Source organism: Lottia gigantea (assembly GCF_000327385.1).
Source record: "Lottia gigantea unplaced genomic scaffold LOTGIsca_184, whole genome shotgun sequence".
NCBI lineage: Eukaryota > Metazoa > Mollusca > Gastropoda > Lottiidae > Lottia > Lottia gigantea.
In genome coordinates, this window is record NW_008708335.1 from 145880 (window position 1) to 170360 (window position 24481).

Here is a 24481-nt window from a genome sequence, read left to right on the forward strand (position 1 = left end):
TATTCTAGAAGAGTAGGGTGTAGTCCAGAAGGGTAGGGTGTAGTCTAGAAGAGTAGGGTGTAGTCTAGAAGGGTAGGGTGTAGCCTAGAAGAGTAGGGTCTAGCCTAGAAGAGTAGGGTGTAGCCTAGAAGGGTAGGGTGTAGTCTAGAAGAGTAGGGTGATAGTTCAACTAGCTTTCTACTACATATTAAACTTTAGAGGAATCACGAGAGCTGCCGTAGTGTGCTGATTCTTGTGTACAAGTTGCACTGTTTCATTGACACCAAAACCGGTTATCTCATTCTAAACTAAGTGTGAAAACCTGACGTTATGATTGGTTAATAAATGTCAAGGACGGGTAACTCGACCGGAACTGCTGTAGTCTCGTCAAGTACAATTCAGTGAAAGGCCGGAAAATTAAAAGTTCATCGTGTATTGTATAATTATTCTATTATGTCAGAGGCTAAAAAGCAGGCGATGTCTTCCTTGGACCAATTAAAGGCAATAACGACTGTAGTCGCCGATACTGGTGACTTCGAAGGTTTGTTTTGCTCAAATTTTTACTCCAAATTTTAGTAGCGTCATTTTGGTGAAGTGTGTTGTAGTCCGTAAAACTCTGACTATAGTCCGACGTACTCTGACACTATTATTTATTGTCAATTTTTGCTGACTCAGCATGGGAAAGATCAAAACAAACTTGGTTATTGTTATCCTTTTAGTTTTTTCTACTCAAATATTCCTCATATGAATGACATGACATTATTTTGTCAAAAAAAAAACATGGCTTTATATTCCATATGCCTACACTACTACAGACTTATCAAATGTAAGTAAGTTTCGGAACTATATGTATGCATGTACACCACGCTTAATCCCTTCTTTCGCCTCGAGATAAAAACATTGATTTAACATGGCAGTCTATGGCCACGACGGAAAATGATATAATATAAAGGGTTTCTACATCTACAGATATCCATTTATCATTTAGAACGTTGTCTAAAGAATGTTTTGTCTGTTGTATATCACCAGTCTGACGATTGTAAATGTAGTAAACCCTTTGTATAAGAACCTTTTCCATAGACTGCCATGTTGAATTGATGTTGTTTATCCTTAGGTGGAAGTAGGAAAAGTAGCCTAAAGTTCCGAACTGGCTCATTTAGGCATTGAGTCACATCAGGATCTTGTTTCTAGGCATTGAGTCACATCAGGATCTTGTTTCTAGGCATTGAGTCACATCAGGATCTTGTTTCTAGGCATTGAGTCACATCAGGATCTTGTTTCTAGGCATTGAGTCAGTCACATCAGGATCTTGTTTCTAGGCATTGAGTCACATCAGGATCTTGTTTCTAGGCATTGAGTCAGTCACATCAGGATCTTGTTTCTAGGCATTGAGTCACATCAGGATCTTGTTTCTAGGCATTGAGTCACATCAGGATCTTGTTTCTAGGCATTGAGTCACATCAGGATCTTGTTTCTAGGCATTGAGTCAGTCACATCAGGATCTTGTTTCTAGGCATTGAGTCACATCAGGATCTTGTTTCTAGGCATTGAGTCACATCAGGATCTTGTTTCTAGGCATTGAGTCACATCAGAATCTTGTTTCTAGGCATTGAGTCACATCAGGATCTTGTTTCTCCCAAAGTTAGCTGCATTGGTAGCAAAATCACCTGAGTAAATTTAAAGTAAAGCATTCAGTCTTGAAAGAATGTAAATAGTCTACCAGTCATCGAATTGAAACCCCTTATTATTGGATGGACTCTCCTTCACGACATGTGCTTTTCCTATCAATATGATACAGTGTTAAAGAAGTTCAGGAGAGTACATTTTCTAAATCAGGGTTGTCTTTGTTGTCAGTAAAATAAAAAAATCAGTACAAGCAAGACAATTCTATTAATCAAAATCTCATCAAAGTTGTATATTAGTGGACTCCTCCAAAGAGAAGTTATCATCAGGTGTTTCGAAAAGAGTAAGCATGGTCTGCTGCTACAAGCGACACCAACCACAGTTACTATAAGGTCACAATCATCAGATACAATCAGATCAATTTATACCTGACCAAACAAATCAGAAATCAAATTGTTTTCTGCTCTCTCTTGATCTGGTAATTTGTTTTTTCAGCCATGGCGAAGTTTAAACCAACAGATGCTACGACTAACCCTTCGTTGATTCTGGCTGCAGCTGGTATGAAATCATATCAGAAACTGATTGATGAAGCTGTCTCATACGGAAAGGAAAAAGGAAGGTAAGCTATGCCTTGACCTTTTTGATACCATTTTAACCAAATGTTGGGATTGTTATTGATAGGTGTTGTGCAGGCACACAGGCATCTGTTTCTATCAATGGCACCATATATCAACGTATCCTGATACTACATACAATGATACACGTATCGTATATGGAATTCATCTAAAACACATTTATTCAGGCTCATATCGAGCGCCATATTATAATAACATAAGAATACGCATGCTCAAGTTGGTATGTCCAGGTATCAGAAAGCGAATGAATGTCAATATTTTATCATCATATTACCAAGACTTGTATCGATACTTGATAATACTCCCATAGTCTCAATCCATAAAAAGTGTCAAGTTGACTCTAACTCTTGATTGTGTTATTAATTTGGGTATTTGTTTTAAAAGTTTTTTGGAGTTGATAATAATTACCACAGTGAGATTTTAATTCTTCTGTTGATTGTATGTTGTTAACCTAAAGATTCAGGTTTGATCTAATTCTTAGTTTTCTGTTAATTATAAACAGTCCTCTGTTTAATACGTAGTCTTCAACATATCAGACTATTTCAGTTTCCTCTCTTTGTAAAACCACCTCATACCAAGCTATTTAGATAAAGTGAATCAATGTCCCATTTATTTATTGATAAGTCCAAATGACAATGATTTAAAACAATAATTTTTTCCAGTGACGTCGAAGCCCAGTTGAGTCACGCCATGGATAAAGTTTGTATTAATTTTGGAATGGAAATATTAAAGATTATCCCTGGAAGAGTTTCTACTGAGGTTGATGCCAGGTGAGAATTGATGCTGTTATTTTTGGGGAGCTAGTTGGGGTTCAGCTCTATTCTAGGGCTGGGCAATATTGGTTCAAGTTGATATCACCGTATTTATCATCAATATATCATGATATGGGTATATATATAGTGATATTTATTGAGTATAGTTTTAATGGTTTTTGATACAAAATATTGTTTTTCTATCTAGAAATTATAAATGTAAGGAAAAACAATAAATATCGCTTAAAAACATCTTGAAACATCTGTTTCAAACATCTAGTTATTGGTTAGAATTGTGTAGATGATCAAATCTGGACTAAAATATGACAATATGACATACCGGTTACTACCATTTATAATGGTATTTCAGAACTTTTTAATCAAACGATATATATTACTATACAGGTGTATATTTTGAGAACGATATATTGATATATCGACCAGCTCAACCCTTCCCTTAAAAAATTAACACAAAAACTTGTTAAATATGTGGAATTTGATATTTGTTTATGATGTGTTTCATACAAACTGTTATTTAACTGTATAGCTGTTATTTAACTGTATAGCTATGTTAGTTAACTGTATAGCTATGTTATTTAACTGTATAGCTATGTTATTTAACTGTATAGCTGTTATTTAACTGTATAGCCGTGTTATTTAACTGTATAGCCATGTTATTTAACTGTATAGCTATGTTAGTTAACTGTATAGCTATGTTATTTAACTGTATAGCTGTTATTTAACTGTATAGCTATGTTATTTAACTGTATAGCTATGTTATTTAACTGTATAGCCATGTTATTTAACTGTATAGCTATGTTATTTAACTGTATAGCTATGTTATTTAACTGTATAACTGTATAACTATGTTATTTAACTGTATAGCTATGTTATTTAACTGTATAGCTGTTATTTAACTGTATAGCTATGTTATTTAACTGTATAGCTGTTATTTAACTGTATAGCTATGTTATTTAACTGTATAGCTATGTTATTTAACTGTATAGCTATGTTATTTAACTGTATAGCTATGTTATTTAACTGTATAGCTATGTTATTTAACTGTATAACTATGTTATTTAACTGTATAGCTATGTTATTTAACTGTATAACTGTATAGCTATGTTATTTAACTGTATAGCTATGTTATTTAACTGTATAGCTATGTTATTTAACTGTATAGCTATGTTATTTAACTGTATAGCTATGTTATTTAACTGTATAGCTGTTATTTAACTGTATAGCTATGTTATTTAACTGTATAGCTATGTTATTTAACTGTATAGCTGTTATTTAACTGTATAGCTATGTTATTTAACTGTATAGCTATGTTATTTTATGGGTTTATTTTAATCCACTGGATCCTGTTCTTTGTAGAATATTACGATTAGAATTTCTCACATGTATGGAACATTACATTTTTATCAGTTTTGTGATATATATTCAGTTTTTTTCTGTAATATTCAGACTGTCGTTCGACACAAAGGCAATGGTGGAGAAAGCTAAACAGTTGATTAGTTTATATAAAGAGAATAACGTCAGTAAAGAGAGAATTCTAATTAAACTATCATCAACCTGGGAGGGAATACAGGCTGCTAAGTAAGTAACAGTGGCTACAGGCTATTCTTTCATTATGTAAAATGATAAACATTTTGAAAATGGGGGCCTAACCACAGCCAGTCTCTTTTCTGGAGGGGCAAGCCCCCCATATCCCCCTTGTAGAAACCCCACTGGTAAGTAAATATTGTTTTACACCAATCTTTCAGTAGGGTACAGTTTACATCCAGAAAATCTTACTGTATAATGGTCTGTTTATAAGGTCATTATCTTCTTGACCACCATTATTCTTCTGAGTTTTCACGTTCAATAGAGAATATGAGTTATATATGAATTCTCATTGTTTTGTTTTGTCTGGAACATCAGAACCCGTTTTCCAGTCGCATAATTTGATTGGCCTATTATTAATTCAGAGATCAAAGTTATTCTGTAGAGGTTGTAAAATTAGATTCATTTCAACCAAAATTCTGGAAAATGGATCTTTAAACATGGTATATTTTACTTATTCTCCTAAATGTAACAAACTTGAATTGAAAAATAGTGATGGCAATTCTGGCCTCTGTTTTTCAGACCACATTTTAACATGAGAAAATTTGTATTTAATGTACTGTAACATTGTTTTTGTTAACAAGATTTAGTGATTAGAAACTGAAAGTAAAATTAGTATAAAGATCCTCTAGCTCCACATAGATACTGGATGTAGATATAAGATACGAAACGATGGCTCAGTTGATGAATAGCAGTAGGTGGATTAAACCTTTAGTTAGTTTTTACCACTTTTGTCCAGTCAAGGGGTTTTCAACAGGACGGTTTTAACCAGGCATTTCTGGACAAAACTTGCCAACTCTAGTTACCTTTGTCAGCTATCTGTCTAAGATATTTTTATCATTTTATTCTAACAATGTTTTGTTGATTTTTTGTAGAATTTTAGAATCAGAATGTGGAATCCATTGTAACATGACTCTGATCTTTAATTTTCACCAGGTGAGTGGATCTCCTTTCGTTTTTCTTTTTGGTTATGGACATGAAGGATAGCATAGTTTTTCAGTCACCAGAACCTCGGCTTACCAACCAGCACTGACGTGAAATTAGAATAAGGCTTCACAGCCATGTATAAAAGTTGTGTAAAATTATAATGATACAATATATTCTAGATTTTAACTTGTGAATGTTCATTTACTATTACTCATGATATAAATTTTTCATCCGTTTCCAAATAAACTACTATATTTCATTGATTAATTTTATATTTTCATCCATTCAGACTAGGAGCTATCTTTAATTTTGTTAATTAATTTGTTAAAATACAGGTATATAGTAAACTAGAAATGTTTTAACTTAGAGTGATCTTCCTTAGCTAGAGAGATTATTTCAATGATGTTTCTATATTTCTAGGCTATAGCATGCGGGGATGTAAAAGCTACGTTAATTTCACCGTTTGTTGGAAGAATATTTGATTGGTTCGTTAAGAATACAGATAAAAAATCTTACGAACCTCTTGAAGATCCAGGTAATATTATAATCCTTAAGCGACATTTAGGACATTTATGGATAGAGATCACATTAAATAACAGAACACAATTTTATGGTATATTACTTACTTAGTTTTATTGTAAACAACATTTCAACAATCTACATTGTCATTCTTGTACAATATTTCCTCACTTCACCTGAAGATGAACTTTAGTAAGGACATAGGCTTGAATAGGTCACTTGTCTGATGATTGCATAGCCTGAATCTCTGAGTAACTACAGTAGGGATGCAGGCTGAGAATAAGTCAGTTGTCTGAAGATCTCTGAGTAACTACAGTAGGGATGCAGGATGAGAATAAGTCAGTTGTCTGAAGATCTCTGAGTTACAACATGTTTTTGAAATTTCTGTTTTAATATTGTATATTATAGGAGTACAGAGTGTAACTAAAATTTATAACTATTATAAAAAATACGGATATAAGACAGTGGTGATGGGGGCATCGTTTAGAAATACAGGACAGATTATAGGTCTAGCTGGATGTGATCTACTAACTATATCGTAAGTTAAACCTTAACCTTGTAAGATATTTAGATATATCACAATATGTTAATAACCAACAGTTTTATAGATATAGACTTCTATTTATTATTTAAACACAATGTTTCATTACACATACAGGTAACTTTTTGATAATCCAGGAAACATCAATGTCCAGATGGTTGCCAAGGAACAACTGGTAGACTGTATTTTCTAAAACTCAGTTGTCTGTGAACCTTAGTTGTTATCCTTGTAATATCAATGTCAAGAGGTTTGGCCAAGGACCAGTTGGTAGAAAGGATCCTTGTAAAATCATTACCAAGAGGTTTGGCCAAGGACCAGTTGGTAGAAAGGATCCTTGTAAAATCATTACCAAGAGGTTTGGCCAAGGACCAGCTGGTAGAAAAGATCCTCATGAACCTATTGTTATCCTTGTAAAAATTGGTTCTTTCATATCATATTTTCTGATGTTTATATATTATAGACCTAAATTATTGGATGAATTATCGAAATCTAATGATGAGTTACAGACACAACTCAGTGTAGAGTCAGGTAGGTCATGTGATTTACCTCTGTTATTATGTTTGGTGGAGAGTAGAATAATAGCGTGGCCTCTACAATATGATATGTGAATAACCAGTGGCTCTAACAAGACAGGGCTCATTTCATCATATCCTGAATACAGGTTTTGACATGGTCTTATTAAACTAAGCTCACTTCACTTCGTTTTTTGGGGGCGTAGAAATGTGATTGGTGTTATTTCAATCTGACCAATTAAATTGGTAGAATGGAAATGAGGTTGGTAAAACAAAACAACTTAGCATCTATATTGTCTAAATTATCTAGAAATATTCATCCATAATAATTATCTTATTAATCTATAACTTGTCTTTCTAATATGTCATTAAAAAGATTACTCAAATTTTGTTAGTAGAAACATAAAAAAATATAGACTGGTTAAAATGGATGCCGAGTTGATAAACCCAATAAAAGTTTCCTTCTATGAATTTGTCATATTTGAAATTTGAAAAAAGAAATATTAACATCATGTTTGAATTGTTTAATATTATTTTTCAGCCAAGTCTCAAAAGATAGAAAAAGTGACTGTAGATGAAAATGTATTCAGATGGGAATTGAATGAAGATGCCATGGCAACAGAGAAATTAGCAGAAGGCATCAGGAAATTTGGAGTTGATGCCGTCAAATTGGAAAATCTTCTTCGTGAACGATTATTGAAATAATTAACAGTATTTAATATTACGGAAATTATGTTTTTAACTTTTGATAAAATATTTTCTGAATTATTTGAGTTCTTCCGTGAACAATTAAAATATTGTATGATGCAGACTTGAGACAAAATTATTAATTTCTGAATTTTCTACAGATTTGAAATAAATATAATTTAGCATTATGTAAAATGTAAAATTCATTGGGATATTGGAATAATTAAGACAATTATTATGTTAATTTACTATAGAAATATTATAATTTATGCAAATTTTATGTTAATTTAAAGGCATTTATTTATTTTGGAAGTGAGGTATTAATAATCATAGAAATTGGCTTTGTGAAAAATAATCAAAGTATTTACTTAAGTTTAATATAATTATTATAAATATGTCTGTTAATTTAAAAGAATTTATTGCTCTGTTTGAGTTGAAGTTTATTGGAGAAAGTAAATTGTTGGGTTTAGAATGTTCAAATACTGACAGATAAATAGAAGCATTTATATGAGTTGTATGATATGATTTTATTTTAGGGAAATTGTTTATGTTAAAATACTGTTGAAAAAAAGAAATAATGGAAGCATTTATTTAAAGTTAATTGTGTTATTATTTCTGAGAATTTAATTGTTGTCTCAATTTGGTTATAATTTATCTGTTGCCTGTTGTTCTATTTCTTAACGGGATTGAGGTTTTCTAAATTTTTCATGTGTTTATCTTAGATATTGATAACATCAATTTGTACCATAGGACATCAACTTTTATTATTGAATGTAGTCCGACGAAATCTCCCTCATTGCACACTGCATGGTGTTGTCTGTCTTCAATAACTCAATCTGGTGAAGAGTTATCAGCCGAAAATCTAACAGAAATCAATCAGGTGGAGAAAATTGGAAGTAAACCTCCATTTTTTTACTGTAAATGAAGCTGACTTTTGTGAGTAAGGAAAGACAGAAAATAAGTGATGGTTAACTACGCCATTGTTTCTAACGAAGACTGTAATAATATAATAATTAAACTACAGAAGATAATAATTTTATATTAATTTATTCAAGATAACAAAAGTATAAATTTTTCACAATAATAATAATATTTTGATCACCTTGGTTACGTACATGGAAACAAGATCAAGGAGTGGAGAAGGAGGGAGAAGATTCTGAAACTATTTAAGTGTATCTCGGTTACATATAGCAGCAATTTGCACCATTCCATATTAATATAGAAAGAGAATAGTTCGTGTTGACAGACATATCAAACTACGTACAGTTGTTACATAGAAATAATACACATACGAACATAGATCACAGCCATTTTGAATCTCTTCCTCGGCTTCAAGTTGAATCTGAAAAGACTATAATATTTCCCTAAAACCTTCAAATTACAATATGAATTGAAAGCTTAGTTGAAATAACCTATATCAAAATTTGATTTATTAAGTCGAGGGGAGAGATTCAAAATGGTTGTGAACTACATTTGTGTGTATTATTTCAATGTAAGAACCATACATGTTTGATATGATTGAAGGCATGAGATTCAGAAGACTGAAATGTGAAATGGTACATTGTGGTGTTTGGGCATTTCACAGTGGCATTAACTTTTCAAAAAAACTCAAAGAAATTTTATACGATCAACCAAGCTGACCATAAAGAGTTTGATTTTGATGTATCATGACATCTGCTAATTTTGGTTAAAAAGCATTAATTTTCAAATTACCGCTCTTCATATTTTGTTTGTTATTTTTCTATGGGTTACTTTATTCATCTAGTTTAAATAATCCACAGAAACTGTAGAAAACGAAATATGAAGTATTATATTATGATCTGAATAGTAAAATAGAAATATATTATTTTATTTACAAGTTTATTAGTAACTAGTAAACTTGTATTAATATTTACTAATAAAAACTTCTATATTCATCTTAGTTAAAAATCTTAAAGAATCGAGTTTTATTGATTTACACCATTCCAATTTACAGTCATGTTTGTGGTTCTTGCAATTCCATCAATTTTTTATAATATCACAAAGGCTCTCGAATATTCGTAGATGATTTTGCAACAGTGACTTCATAAAACACCTAGTTAAATCTAACAAATAATATCTACAGCTTCGATACATCTTCACAATGTCAAGTTGCAATAGTCACCTTTCTTGTATCAGCCATTTGATTGGGTTGTACACCAGAGAATATAGCCAATCAGTGCCCACGATAGAAAGACTGTAAACATTCAGACATTCTATCGAGAGCTCTGATTGGCTGTCTTCAATAGCATATAATTCAATCAAATCGATGCATATAAAAACTTCTGTGATACAGAAAGATGGTTATTACAGTCAAGGTATTAGATGCAGTAAGAACTTGAAAATGAATATTTGGTTAGTAATAGAAGTCTTCTGAGCATTAGTCAATCTAATTAACAATATCTACAGCCAGTGACAGGGTGCCAGCCTCTTGAGACTGGGGGTACAAATATAGGGCAGACTGACTCCATGGGGGAACAACTGTTGAGGTTGAGACGTGGCAGAGCATAGCCGCAAACCTCTCAGAGAGTGTTCAAGAAAATTTAGACATAAAAAATTATAAGTGGTGGTCGGAACTATTTATCTTGGGGAAGAAATTCATCCTCAATACCTTGACTGATGTCATCACTGTCTGTAGCTAAGATAAAATGGTCAACAATTTTACAAGGATCCTGTGAAACCAGGGTCTATAATCCTAAACAGTCCAGGGTCAGAACAGAAACATATATAACAACTAGATTATCATCCCCACCCAAACAAATTAATAATAATATACAAATCACATGGAAGATAGTTTGTACAAATTTCTCTCTATTAGTTTTTACAGATTTATCATCAGCTAACTTGCCACTGAAATAGATAATAACATTTGATTTCATTCACACACAGAGCATACCAGACAGGTCAAAATATCAACAGAACAGTCTGTAAATGTAAATTACAGAAAATACAGAAACCACTCAAATTTCTCTGAGGATTACCTTTACAAAGACAGCTTGCCAGGCAAGGGAATATACGCCTATTTGCAGCTTTGATTTTAAAAAGAAATATTAGGCAGTACCAGTACAGTAACAATCACCAGTATGAAAAATTCAACCTTCAGTCATACACTTCTTTTGAACTTTTTGAGGCGATATTAAATAACATTACCAAGTTTTGTCTGGCAAGAAGTGTGCCGTCTAGAGTGTTAAAAAAAAGGACATGTTTTCAAGAACAAGGGCAATAACTCATACTAAATATTTTTCGATTCTTCTGATTTTCAATAGCGTTCATCCTTGATTAATAACAAACACGCATGTCAAGTTTCGTCAAAATCAATCAAGATTTGTGCCTTCTAGAGTGTTTACAAGCAATTACATACACTGATTCAATTGTTATTTTGTCTAATTACAGACAAAAAAAAGGATAGGTTGGCAAAGTACTGGCCCCTGGGGGTCTGGGGGTGAATTTAAATTGAAAAAGATAAATAATAACTGAACCTTTAAACCCTCTCCTTGACCCGTCATTCCGCGAGATTCAGCCTCTTTCTCAATCTTTTCTCGTTCTTGTTGTTTTCTTTTCAAAGCTTCAGGGTCTTTAACTCCACGACTTTCCTCTGTTTTTTGTCTCTGTTCTGCTGCCACTGCGGCTTGCCTTCTTCTTTCTTCCTGAAAACATGATTAATTTACCCATGACAGTAGTCTCATCAACATATTTTAATCTACACAATAGGTAGACCTAAACATCTTGTATCTGGTCTAGTTTGGAATACCAGTCAACTTTACCGCTAATCTCATGTACCGCTAATCTCATTTACCAATCATAATATTAAACTTTTTTCGATAGTTAATTGCATTTTTACTAAGTTTTTTGATTTATCAGATTATATAAGGATCCTGTTATGTTATTTATGACACCAGGTATATCTACTGATGAATATATGATCTTATTGGTCAAGTTTAAAATTTTAAAATTTTATGTTTATTCTAAGACATAGTATCACTTTAACAACAACAACAAGTTGAATCCCTGCATCAGTACAATACAAGTTTTTATTCAATGTCAGTTTTTGACAAGGAATAACATTGTCATTAGCCCCAGGCTATTTTCACTGACTTCAGTCATCAGTCATCAACATTTCTACTCTCTGTATACATTGAGCTTTGAATTGAATTTTTCTCTCATTTCATAAATATTCAAAATAAAGTTTTAAACTTTATGCCATTTGTCTAAGAATGTCTTCAGGTCCATAGAAATGTAAGGTTCATTAATTTTACATTTAAAAAAGACAAACTTCCCTTAAAAATGACCTATTTTTCGCACTGAAAATTCCCTTCTGTAAAATCATGTTTACAAATTATAACTTTTCCAGTGGTTGACATTTTCATCAACCTAAAGGCAATCCAAGACTCTCAGTAGTATTAAATACTGTATTTTGTAATTGATATTTCAATACATATGGAGAAAAAAAAATTCGGTCAGAGAACAGTGAAAATGAAACAAAAATTGAAATAAAACCATACCGGATCAGGCTGCTCATAATCATCGGCCGAACCATTTAAACATGGCAGACACAATCCCATCTTCCTAGATTCACTCCTCGTCAAGTTTAATTCTATCAAAAAGCCAACAGTTGTTAGAATCTCTACTTTTATTTTTATTTTCTTCAACTGAAAGGTCAAGGACGTTTAATTGGTGTCGTACAAATTTTCGGGGAAGTATTATAATTTATTTCAACTCTTTTATTTTTCATTTTAAAACTTACCGTCTTTGTCAAAATAAAATTCCAAATACATAAAGATTTAAATTTTTCTTTTCAGTTTGAATTATTGTCAGAAATAAATACTTCGTTTTCTAATATTCAGTAATGTATTAATTTTACAATCTATACGTAACCGAGAATTAATTTGTTATGACGAAAAAATTGATCTTGTGATTTTTCTTTATTTTTGACACCCAGACGTCAAATTTCACAATTTAAACCATGACTGTTTGAAAAAGAAAAGTTCTTTTGGTGAAAGTGAGAAAGAAAAGGGGACGTAGATGTAGATCCAAGAAGCTGGGGCCAAGTTAAAAGTAAAGTACCGAGGCCCGACATTTGTCATTTGACAAGTCTGTTGGTTGTTAGGACTTACGAAAAAAAAATATAGGAGTGGCTTGTTCAGATAAACAAGATTAGATGATGTCCTTTGAACTTGACGTCTGTTCAAAATGGTGGTCAGTTGGATAGATATAGATGAGTGGAAGGGGTAATTCTTATTCTGTGCCTGTGGTACCGGTTACCACGGATCCCATACCAGTCAGGATTGAGTCACTCAAAAACAAATCTAACATGACGAAAACTGTACGAAAATACGAAGTGTTTCCAGGGAAAAATAAGTTTTATTGTAATGGACGTATCATGATGGCGAAACAGAGCGGCATTTTTTACTTGACCTGTTCCTTGATTGTTGTTACAACTGGATTATTTTTTGGTTTCGATTGTGTTTATTTGGCTGTTCACGTGACGCCTGCGATTCCAGCAATCGGAGCCGTTCTTTTTATCTTTGTCATGAGCACATTATTCCGAACGAGTTTTAGTGATCCTGGAGTGATTCCGAGGTCAACTCCGGACGAAGCTGCTGAGATTGAAAAACAGGTTGAAGTTCCGAATACTAATTCCCCCGGAACGTACCGACCTCCCCCACGAACTCGAGAAGTTGTAGTCAAAGGTCAAGTTATTAAACTGAAGTATTGTTTTACGTGTAAAATATTTCGACCACCGAGAGCCTCACATTGTAGTTTATGTGATAATTGTGTGGAACGTTTTGATCACCATTGTCCCTGGGTCGGAAATTGTGTCGGAAAGCGAAATTATCGCTATTTCTATTTATTTATTCTCTCGTTGTCTGTATTGTGTATTTATATCTTTGCCTGTGTTTTAACTCATTTAATTCTGAGAGCCCAACAAGACAATTTTCTGAATGCTTTGAAGAGTTCCCCTGCTAGTATCGTGGAAGCCGTGATATGCTTTTTCTCCGTCTGGTCTATTATTGGTCTAGCTGGATTCCACACGTACCTGGCCACTTCCGAACAAACAACCAATGAAGATATAAAAGGTTCGTTCACGTCAAAGCGTGGTCAAGATAATTTCAACCCTTACAGTAAAGGTTCCATCATCAAGAATTGTATGACGGTACTCTGTGGCCCGACTGTTCCAAGCTTACTGGACAGAAGAGGCTACGTCGTTCCAGTACCTGAATGTTCATTGGTGGTTTCTGTTACCGAGCAACCAGAGAAAGAGAATAACTCAGTCAATATTCGACATGAGTATTATGGGTCGACCAACGTGACCAGTCAGAAGTCTGATATGGGGATGAGTACAGACGGAGGGAGCAATATTACCAAACGGGAGATGATTATTTATCAAAATGCAGACGGAACTGTCAACAGTAAGGTGCCGTCAGGACCAGAAACAGATTTAAATGGCGGTAAAAAGACAACATCGAGAGGTTGCAGCACGGAATACTAAAAGACAGTGAAAATCCAGAGGTTCTCATGAAGAGGAGAAAATGTTGTTGGACAAACATTTAAAATTATCAAAGATTTGAATGACATTTACAAGTGAGGAGCACATATATAACACAAGACAATAATTATAATTATTATTAATACATAATGTATTAAAGAAGTGTGTTTTATCCCATAATTATTGTCTTGTGTTATATAAAATGATCAAAAAGAACTGATATAATCCTCATTTGTTTATTTTCTGATGGATAAAGATATGTGATGGATTTGTGAGGAGGATTTTTAAATGAAAATCAAATATACCGATTGTTTTTAAATATGAACAGCTTATTCCAGTGTGTTTGGTGACATGAAAGATTTTGACAGACGCAGCGTAGTTTTTAGATTGATATATACTGAAAGAGTCAGAGATAAATTGATAACCAAGGTCAATGTGTCTTTTTCAATAGATGTTGTTTATCGTGTATTAACTTCCAATTTTAATATATTGACGTAAAAAGTAAAAACGTGAGCTTTCTAAATATTGTACAAGTAGTACAGTAGTATAGTACAGTATGTATTCATATTTTATGACCTGAGAAGACGTCAAATTGGCCAAAATGCTCTTACATTCTAAGATTTCTTTGAAATAATTTTCAAGGCTCTTGAAGGAAAAATATATAAAGGTTAAAATCAGAATAATAAACATTTTTTCACACACAAATAAAAATAATCATTAGAATTTTGAAATAGGCATTCAGATAACTTATTTCGATATATTCTTAAAAATTTATCTTATTTTCTTAAATATCAGGAATCATATTTAAATAAAGGACCTGAAATTAAATATATAACCATACATTACCCATCTTCACAATGTCAAGTTATTACTACTTTTGTCTAATACCTTGACAATAATAACCATCTGTCTTGTATCACATCTTCACAACGTCAAGTTGTCAAACTATTGACATTGTGAAGATGAAGTTGGTAATAGCTTGACATTGTGAAAACGAAGTTTGTAATAGCTTGACATTGTGAAGATGAAGTTGGTAATAGCTTGACATTGTGAAGATGAAGTTGGTAATAGCTTGACATTGTGAAGATGAAGTTTGTAATAGCTTGACATTGTGAAGATGAAGTTTGTAATAGCTTGACATTGTGAAGGTGAAGCTTGTAATAGCTTGACATTGTGAAAACGAAGTTTGTAATAGCTTGACATTGTGAAGATGAAGTTTGTAATAGCTTGACATTGTGAAAACGAAGTTTGTAATAGCTTGACATTGTGAAAACGAAGTTTGTAATAGCTTGACATTGTGAAGATGAAGTTGGTAATAGCTTGACATTGTGAAGATGAAGTTTGTAATAGCTTGACATTGTGAAGATGAAGTTGGTAATAGCTTGACATTGTAGAGATGAAGTTTGTAATAGCTTGACATTGTGAAGATGAAGTCTGTAATAGCTTGACATTGTGAAGATGAAGTCTGTAATAGCTTGACATTGTGAAGATGAAGTATGTAATAGCTTGAAATTGTGAAGATGAAGTTTGTAATAGCTTGACATTATGAAGATGAAGTTTGTAATATCTTGACATTGTGAAGATTTGAATTGCTGTATATAATCATAATGATAAATGGTGTAATTATTAATATACATGTACGCTGAAGTATCCAAGTATTTGTTAGTTTGTGCTAAAAATATATTAGAATATGCTAGATCATCTAGTTGCAATCATCAATGATCAGAATTGACTGAAGACAGGCTTATTCAAATACATCTCTGTTGTGATCGGTTGCCTTGAAACTTGAATGTTACAGAGAAAAAGGAAATGATCAGATTGTTTTATGATAAGTTATATTGATTGTATCTAAACCACTAGGGCTGGGTACAATAATCCAAATGATCAATTATACACTGTAGCCGTTAACAAGTAGTAATCTCTTCTACATAGTTTCCCTTCAGTACAAACATACCCACAATAAACTATAATAACTGATCAAAACAAGAATATACTTCTATGATACAAAAATAACCCACGAAATTTAAAATATTTGCATTTTTTGATTGAGTATTGACAGGGTTTCTCAATTGAATTATTTCGATTATTAATGGATTTTTGATGGGTAGTCTGCCATTGATAATGTATCTCAATTTTGTCATGGATACCCAGCCCTATATACCACACCCTCTGTTTGAAATTCAAAAACTTGTTATAAGATGAAATGATGAATTGATTCGTGCAGATTTATTGATTAAACTAGACTTGTATAAAGATAAAAAGTTAAAACCATGCATTACCTATTGAGGTGAATTAGTCATCCAATCATTGACTATACAAGATTTCTATTAGTAAAATAAATAATATAACCACTGTATACCAGGTTTAGGTGATTTACTATCATGTATGTTTCAGGTTCTGGTTTAATATTTCTGTATCTTCTATGATGTTTATTCATTGTTGTCAGCCACAATTTCAGCTATCTATAATATATGTATAGTTAATTCAAACTTCATACAGTTGTCGAATATTTGGTTTTTACAGCTGAAAGAGCTCAATTTTCAGAATGAGAATTTAAGCTCTTATCAAATGAAATGACTATTTGGCCTTTAAAGTATTTTCTATGATGTTACTATCTATTGATGTAGTTGGAAGCCATGATTGGAACACAGATATAGTTTTACCAGCTGATAGAGCTCAATTTTGCATCCATGAAATATTCATAATAAAATTAAGCTCTATCAGCTGTAGAACTATTCAGCCTTTTACTCCAGTTTGTACTATGATATTACTATATTGATGTAGTTGTAAATCACTATTGAAATTTGGATATAATTTGCTAAATATTTGGTTTACCAGCAGATAGAGCTTAATTGAGCTCTGTAAGCTGAAATGACTATTTGGCCTTTAAAGTATTTTCTATGATGTTACTATCTATTGATGTAGTTGGAAGCCATGATTGGAATATGGATATAGTTTTACCAGCTGATAGAGCTCAATTTTACAATTTTCACAATGTAATTGAGCTCTATCAGCGGAAATGACTATTTGGCCTTTGAAGTATTTTCTATGATGTTAATATTTATTGATGTAGTCAACTTTTATATTGTTTGTCTGTCTATGAATTGTGTCTATTGATGTGTGATTCGGACTTACATCATGTTTATCATTTTCTAACTCTGTGCGATTGGTTTTATTTTGTTTTTTTGGGTCACAAATCTTTGTATACTATCATTATCCAAATAAATCTTTTTTTCTTATTTCTTATTTTTCCGTCTTCATTAGCCCACATCGTGCAGAAAAGTAGGACGTAAAACTCCATTCAATATGCCATTCCTCTCCCCAACAGTCAGGCCCATATCTACCCCAGGGTCTCAGGGGTGGAGCCATAGGTTGTTAAGATGGTGGTAGCTATGTGATGCAACAAGTCATTCAAGTCATCTCATTTTTTCAGTAGGGTGGGGGCAAAGATTTTCTTAAAGGGCATGGCCTAGCTATTGAATGCCATATTTTTATTATGTGGGTAAGGAAAATAAAGCTAGGTGACGGAAAGTGGTCTATTGATGAATTAAACAATGCATTCTTTTCAGGGACACTGATATCATTAATTTGAACCATTCCATTTTTCAACCAGATTATGTAGCTATGACAAAAACCTTTGGTAGATATTATAATTATTCCAGCCTGTAGATTTTACAATAATCAGGTTAAATATTTCTAATTACAGGAACCACAGACATCTGACTGAAAACTGGAATGGTGTAACTAAACCATTAGATACCATTCAAATTATTATTTATAATGCTTCTTTCATATCATCAGCCTTTTCTAGAATGATATAACTGGGAGAAATATTAACAGAAAACTTTTTACAGAATTATTTTAATAAAAATAACAAATTTAATAATCCCCAATTTACAAAACATAACCAAATATAATATTTAACAATGAGAAGTTTTCTAGCCATTGTATATCTATTTACACTCTTCTGATTCCGGCAAATTAAAACGAAAGTAAAATGGTTTTAAACAATAGTGACAAATCAAATTACAGAAACCTCAACATTGTATAGAAATATTCTTATATTTAAAATAAGACTAAACTGTCCCGTTTTTATCACTTCAGTTAGGGTCTCAAGGCGACCTCTTGAACATTCTTCATTTTGATGACACTGCCAACCAATCAAATTCTTACCTTCTCCAGCCCTTGGATTGACACAAACATAAAGTGCATTCAGTGCCTATTGCTTCTTAGAAAACCTTAGGTTCGCTACACAAAATCCCACTCTTGGAGAGAGAAGAAATTTGATTGGACAGTGGTTTCATCAAACTGATCAATGTTCAAGCGGCCTGTCGTTAGACCCTAACTGAAGTGGACATATTAAAAATAAAAGTTTATACAAAAACGAAATGAAAGTTTGATTTATTTTAATCAGACTGGTTTCTTTAAACAAATACAAGTTGTAGAAAATGTCTATTGATATTACAGAAATACTGAGATATATGAAAATATAATTCAAAAAATAAATTGCTAGTACAGATGATACCTTCGATTATATTGTACCAAAAATAAAATTAAAACTGAGCACCATTAATGATTGGTTTAGCCAAAAGAATTCCAGTATGACTAAGGTACCATTAATCAAAAAAATGGGGCCTCTGTCTCTTTAAGTCCACTGAGTCCAGATCTAAATATTAAAACTTTACATCAAGAGGTTAGTCCAAGAACCAGCTGGTAGTTGTTATCTTTGTAAAATATTGCTCTTTATTTTCTTCACTTTGATTAAATATTAAATAACCAGAAACATGAGATACATAAAAATACTGTCAGATTGTGGACAAGTGAAGTCACCATCAGAGAAAATACAAAATGAAAATCAAATAAAATTAGATTGTCCTGATGAGGATGATGTATCTGAAACCTTTGTTGACAATATAAGACGATGTCTTGTCACAACGAAAATAAATTACTTGAAATTGCACGAAATTCCTATTCCTTATTGCTATTCATACAATACAATAGAATACATTCAGACCAGTGGAGATTCTAGACATCATATCTTCAAAATAATATATTGTTATGGAAGACTATCACAAAATGTTTTAAGGAGGTGTTGAATGCCTTGATATATACAGGGTGTTACAAATTAGAGCCCCACCCAACACCCCCCTCCCCCATCCACAGCATAAACTATAATAGACTTGGACAAAAACTAAAGTGATTCAGATTCAGAACAGGTATTTATCTCAGTTTCTCTCTGAGTATTTAATATTTTTTGTGGCCTCCATCTGTCTGATAGGGTGTTGATGAATAGAGGTGGTTGGGGAGAGGCTCTTATTATGATACACCCTGAATATTCGTAGTAGTGGAAGATCTTGGTTTAAAAAAATAATCTGGCTCTAGGAAGACCTCTAAAAGTGGACAAATCTTCTGATTTGGAGGATCCGCTTTGTTCAGAGAAAGCAGCACTCAGGACACTATTACCTCTCATTACAGCTGGTTTAAAAAACTCCTGAAAATATCAGATTAAAATATTATCACATATTCATTCAGTCACATCGTATTCACTCAGTCACATCGTATTCACTCAGTCACATCGTATTCACTCAGTCACATAGTATTCACTCAGTCACATCGTATTCACTCAGTCACATCGTATTCATTCAGTCACATCGTATTCACTCAGTCACATCGTATTCACTCAGTCACATCGTATTCACTCAGTCACATCGTATTCACATCGTATTCACTCAGTCACATCGTATTCACTCAGTCACATAGTATTCACTCAGTCACATCGTATTCACTCAGTCACATCGTATTCACTCAGTCACATAGTATTCACTCAGTCACATAGTATTCACTCAGTCACATCGTATTCACTCAGTCACATCGTATTCACTCAGTCACATCGTATTCATTCAGTCACATCGTATTCACTCAGTCACATCGTATTCACATCGTATTCACTCAGTCACATCGTATTCACTCAGTCACATAGTATTCACTCAGTCACATCGTATTCACTCATTCACTTCGTCTAGAAAGGTCAGGGGGTTCTTTTGGGCATGCTATTCTTTCGGGCATGCTATTCTTTGGGTTAATCTTGCCAGTTTCCATTCTTTGCTTGTGTCTTTTTTCTTGCCACCATTCAGTCTGTCACGCCTGCTAGAAGACGCTTATTTTCTCAACCCAAGCATAACTCATGACAACTATGATGGAATTTATTCGATGCTTCGATTTGTCAGTCAACTTGTGGCCACCTTAAAGATGGGTTTCCTCATTTGTTAGTGTCAAATTAAGCAAACTATTTGATTAATTGGTGTTTCTAATGAATTATCATTTATTCTTAATCATATCATTATATTTTTTTGACCTTTCTTGATTGGTGGAATTCAGGTAATTATCTTCTAATTTAGCTAATTATGAATTAATTATGGACATGTGAGACAAACTGGTATTTTTCCAAGTCATTAGAACACCTCTACTTTCTATTCATATAAATATTAACATTTCATAAATGAAATCAAGGGAACCCATCTTTAATGATATTTTAGATTTTTAAAGACTATGATTTATCAGAATTGACTGTGGTACAATTTTCAGGGTATTTCTGTGGTGTTTTTACTTACAGGGAAACAGGCCACGTATTCTCGAAACGATCTTAGCGCTAGGATGTCCTAGGATGTTCTTATCTTCTAACACTGTTTCTAGGATATCCTAGGTTCTTATCTTCTAACATTGATTTTAGGATATCCTAGGTTCTTATCTTCTAACATTGATTTTAGGATATCCTAGGTTCTTATCTTCTAACATTGATTCTAGGACATCCTAGGTTCTTATCTTCTAACATCGATTCTAGGATATCCTAGGTTCTTATCTTCTAACATTGATTCTAGGATATCCTAGCTTCTTGTCTTCTAACATTGATTCTAGGATATCCTAGGTTCTTAACTTCTAACATTGATTCTAGGATGTCCTAGGTTCTTATCTTCTAACATTGATTTTAGGATATCCTAGGTTCTTATCTTCAAACATTGATTCTAGGATATCCTAGGTTCTTAACTTCTAACATTGATTCTAGGATGTCCTAGGTTCTTATCTTCTAACATTGATTCTAGTATGTCCTAGGTTCTTATCTTCTAACATTGATTCTGGGACATCCTAGGTTCTTATTGTCTAACATTGTTTTTAGGATGTCCTAGGTTCTTATCTTCTAACATTGATTCTAGGATATCCTAGCTTCTTATCTTCTTTCATTGATTATAAGATATCCTAGGTTCATATCTTCAAACATTGATTCTAGGATCTCCTAGAGCTAAGATTGTTTTGAGAATACGTGGTCAGATGATCAGATGGAGTGGTCTGTACAGATTTCTCTGTATTTATATTATCTCTATGATATCAGTGATATCTGTAACCTCAAAAACATAACCTAGACGACCAGATCTTTTTAACAATTCATCTGAATAATAATCTCCCCTTACCTGATTGAGACCGGGTTGAACTAGACTCTGATTGGGTAATATTGGTGTGGGATCTTCAGACACCGACAGATTGGAATATCCATCACTCACTTCAGGAAAATGATTCAAATAATTTTTCGGTTCGTCAATCGACGGGTATCGTAATCTTTCTACTGGCCTCTTTCTCGGAATTTCTGAAATAAAATGAAAGTAGAATGATATATATCTAATAGAGAAATAAAATGAAAGTAGAATGATATATATCTAATAGAGAAATAAAATGAAAGTAGAATGATATATATCTAATAGAGAAATAAAATGAAAGTAGAATGATATATATCTAATAGAGCTAATTCTATTCTACTGTTTCTGATACATATCTCAATGGAGGTAAACTTTCTAATGTACGACTTAATGATAGTTAATTGGCTAGAGCTCATCTGATACTACTGGCACATGTTTCAGATATACAATCCTCATCAGGACAAAGACAATGCATGCCGTGATGCTGCAAAAAGCAGGCATGCTTTTCAAATATGGAACACATGACAATTTGATATGGAATATTTAAATTTTAAGAAAAGAAATTATAATCTACCGTCCATTCTATGACCACTGAAATAACCAGCCTATAAAAAACAAGAAAAAAACAGGTCTACATTAAATTTAAACTTTATAACTTATGGGGCATGGTTCACCATTTTCAGGTGTTGATTTGGGACTTGAATATAATTACTGTAAATAGTCTTCAGAAGTACTACAAAATGTACAAAAAGTCTTTCAAAAAAATCTTGAATAAGAAATTTCACATCCCATTTCTGTATATTTAGAGTAAGAGTCTCAAGAAATGATGAGTCGACATTTTAACATTTTAATCAGATATTTCTGGACAAACGTGGATTTGAAGGCTCAAATTTCGACGGTAAATCACAAAATGTTTTTTTTATATTAGCAAAAGATCTTACATTATCTTGACCGTGTTTTAACATCATTCCCTGCCTTGTTTCATCATTACTCCCTCGTCTCCGAGAATTACGTGATTTCTAAAAATATAACACAGTAAATAGTATTATTATATATATTACAGATAGGTTTTTATCTTAACACGTTCAATAAACTTCTAACGTTAACCACCTGTACAGTAAACATCAAATAAACAACATAAACAAGTAAATAGTATTATTATATATATTACAGATAGGTTTTTATATTAACACGTTCAATAAACTTCTAACGTTAACCACCTGTACCGTAAACATCAAATAAACAACATAAACAAGTAAATAGTATTATTATATATATTACAGATAGGTTTTTATATTAACACGTTCAATAAACTTCTAACGTTAACCACCTGTACCGTAAACATCAAATAAACAACATAAACAAGTAAATAGTATTATTATATATATTACAGATAGGTTTTTATATTAACACGTTCAATAAACTTCTAACGTTAACCACCTGTACCGTAAACATCAAATAAACAACATAAACAAGTAAATAGTATTATTATATATATTACAGATAGGTTTTTATATTAACATGTTCAATAAACTTCTAACGTTAACCACCTGTACAGTAAACATCAAATAAACAACATAAACAAGTAAATAGTATTATTATATATATTACAGATAGGTTTTTATATTAACACGTTCAATAAACTTCTAACGTTAACCACCTGTACCGTAAACATCAAATAAACAACATAAACAAGTAAATAGTATTATTATATATATTACAGATAGGTTTTTATCTTAACACGTTCAATAAACTTCTAACGTTAACCACATGTACAGTAAACATCAAATAAACAACATAAACAAGTAAATAGTATTATTATATATATTACAGATAGGTTTTTATATTAACACGTTCAATAAACTTCTAACGTTAACCACCTGTACAGTAAACATCAAATAAACAACATAAACAAGTAAATAGTATTATTATATATATTACAGATAGGTTTTTATCTTAACACGTTCAATAAACTTCTAACGTTAACCACCTGTACAGTAAACATCAAATAAACAACATAAACAAGTAAATAGTATTATTATATATATTACAGATAGGTTTTTATATTAACACGTTCAATAAACTTCTAACGTTAACCACCTGTACAGTAAACATCAAATAAACAACATAAACAAGTAAATAGTATTATTATATATATTACAGATAGGTTTTTATATTAACACGTTCAATAAACTTCTAACGTTAACCACCTGTACAGTAAACATCAAATAAACAACATAAACAAGTAAATAGTATTATTATATATATTACAGATAGGTTTTTATATTAACACGTTCAATAAACTTCTAACGTTAACCACCTGTACCGTAAACATCAAATAAACAACATAAACAAGTAAATAGTATTATTATATATATTACAGATAGGTTTTTATATTAACACGTTCAATAAACTTCTAACGTTAACCACCTGTACCGTAAACATCAAATAAACAACATAAACAAGTAAATAGTATTATTATATATATTACAGATAGGTTTTTATCTTAACATGTTCAATAAACTTCTAACGTTAACCACCTGTACCGTAAACATCAAATAAACAACATAAACAAGTAAATAGTATTATTATATATATTACAGATAGGTTTTTATATTAACACGTTCAATAAACTTCTAACGTTAACCACCTGTACAGTAAACATCAAATAAACAACATAAACAAGTAAATAGTATTATTATATATATTACAGATAGGTTTTTATAT

General features: G+C 32.1%; 3 protein-coding genes across 3 annotated transcripts; 2 read left to right on the forward strand and 1 right to left on the reverse strand.

Moving 5' to 3' along the window:
* Positions 1-456: 456 nt before the first annotated feature.
* Positions 457-7798, forward strand: LOTGIDRAFT_142681 (hypothetical protein; the record flags this gene model as incomplete). Its single annotated transcript, XM_009052492.1, has 9 exons — positions 457-520; positions 2098-2221; positions 2900-3007; positions 4457-4588; positions 5470-5530; positions 5942-6056; positions 6449-6578; positions 7042-7109; positions 7635-7798. 9 exons carry the CDS (start codon positions 457-459, stop codon positions 7796-7798), a joined length of 966 nt encoding a protein of 321 aa, XP_009050740.1.
* Positions 7631-12455, reverse strand: LOTGIDRAFT_239012 (hypothetical protein). Its single transcript, XM_009052493.1, has 4 exons — positions 12301-12455; positions 11278-11445; positions 9045-9122; positions 7631-8776 (listed from the first exon to the last, which is right to left on the reverse strand). The coding sequence occupies exons 1-4, from the start codon at positions 12358-12360 to the stop codon at positions 8753-8755; spliced, it is 330 nt and encodes a 109-aa protein (XP_009050741.1). The 5' UTR covers positions 12361-12455; the 3' UTR covers positions 7631-8752.
* A 218-nt stretch (positions 12456-12673) lies between these two features.
* LOTGIDRAFT_201589 (hypothetical protein) lies at positions 12674-14009 on the forward strand (the record flags this gene model as incomplete). The annotated part of the gene is made up of 1 exon (XM_009052494.1): positions 12674-14009. A coding segment is annotated over exon 1 (996 nt), but the record flags the coding sequence as incomplete, so codon positions are not given.
* Between the last annotated feature and the right edge of the window lie 10472 nt (positions 14010-24481).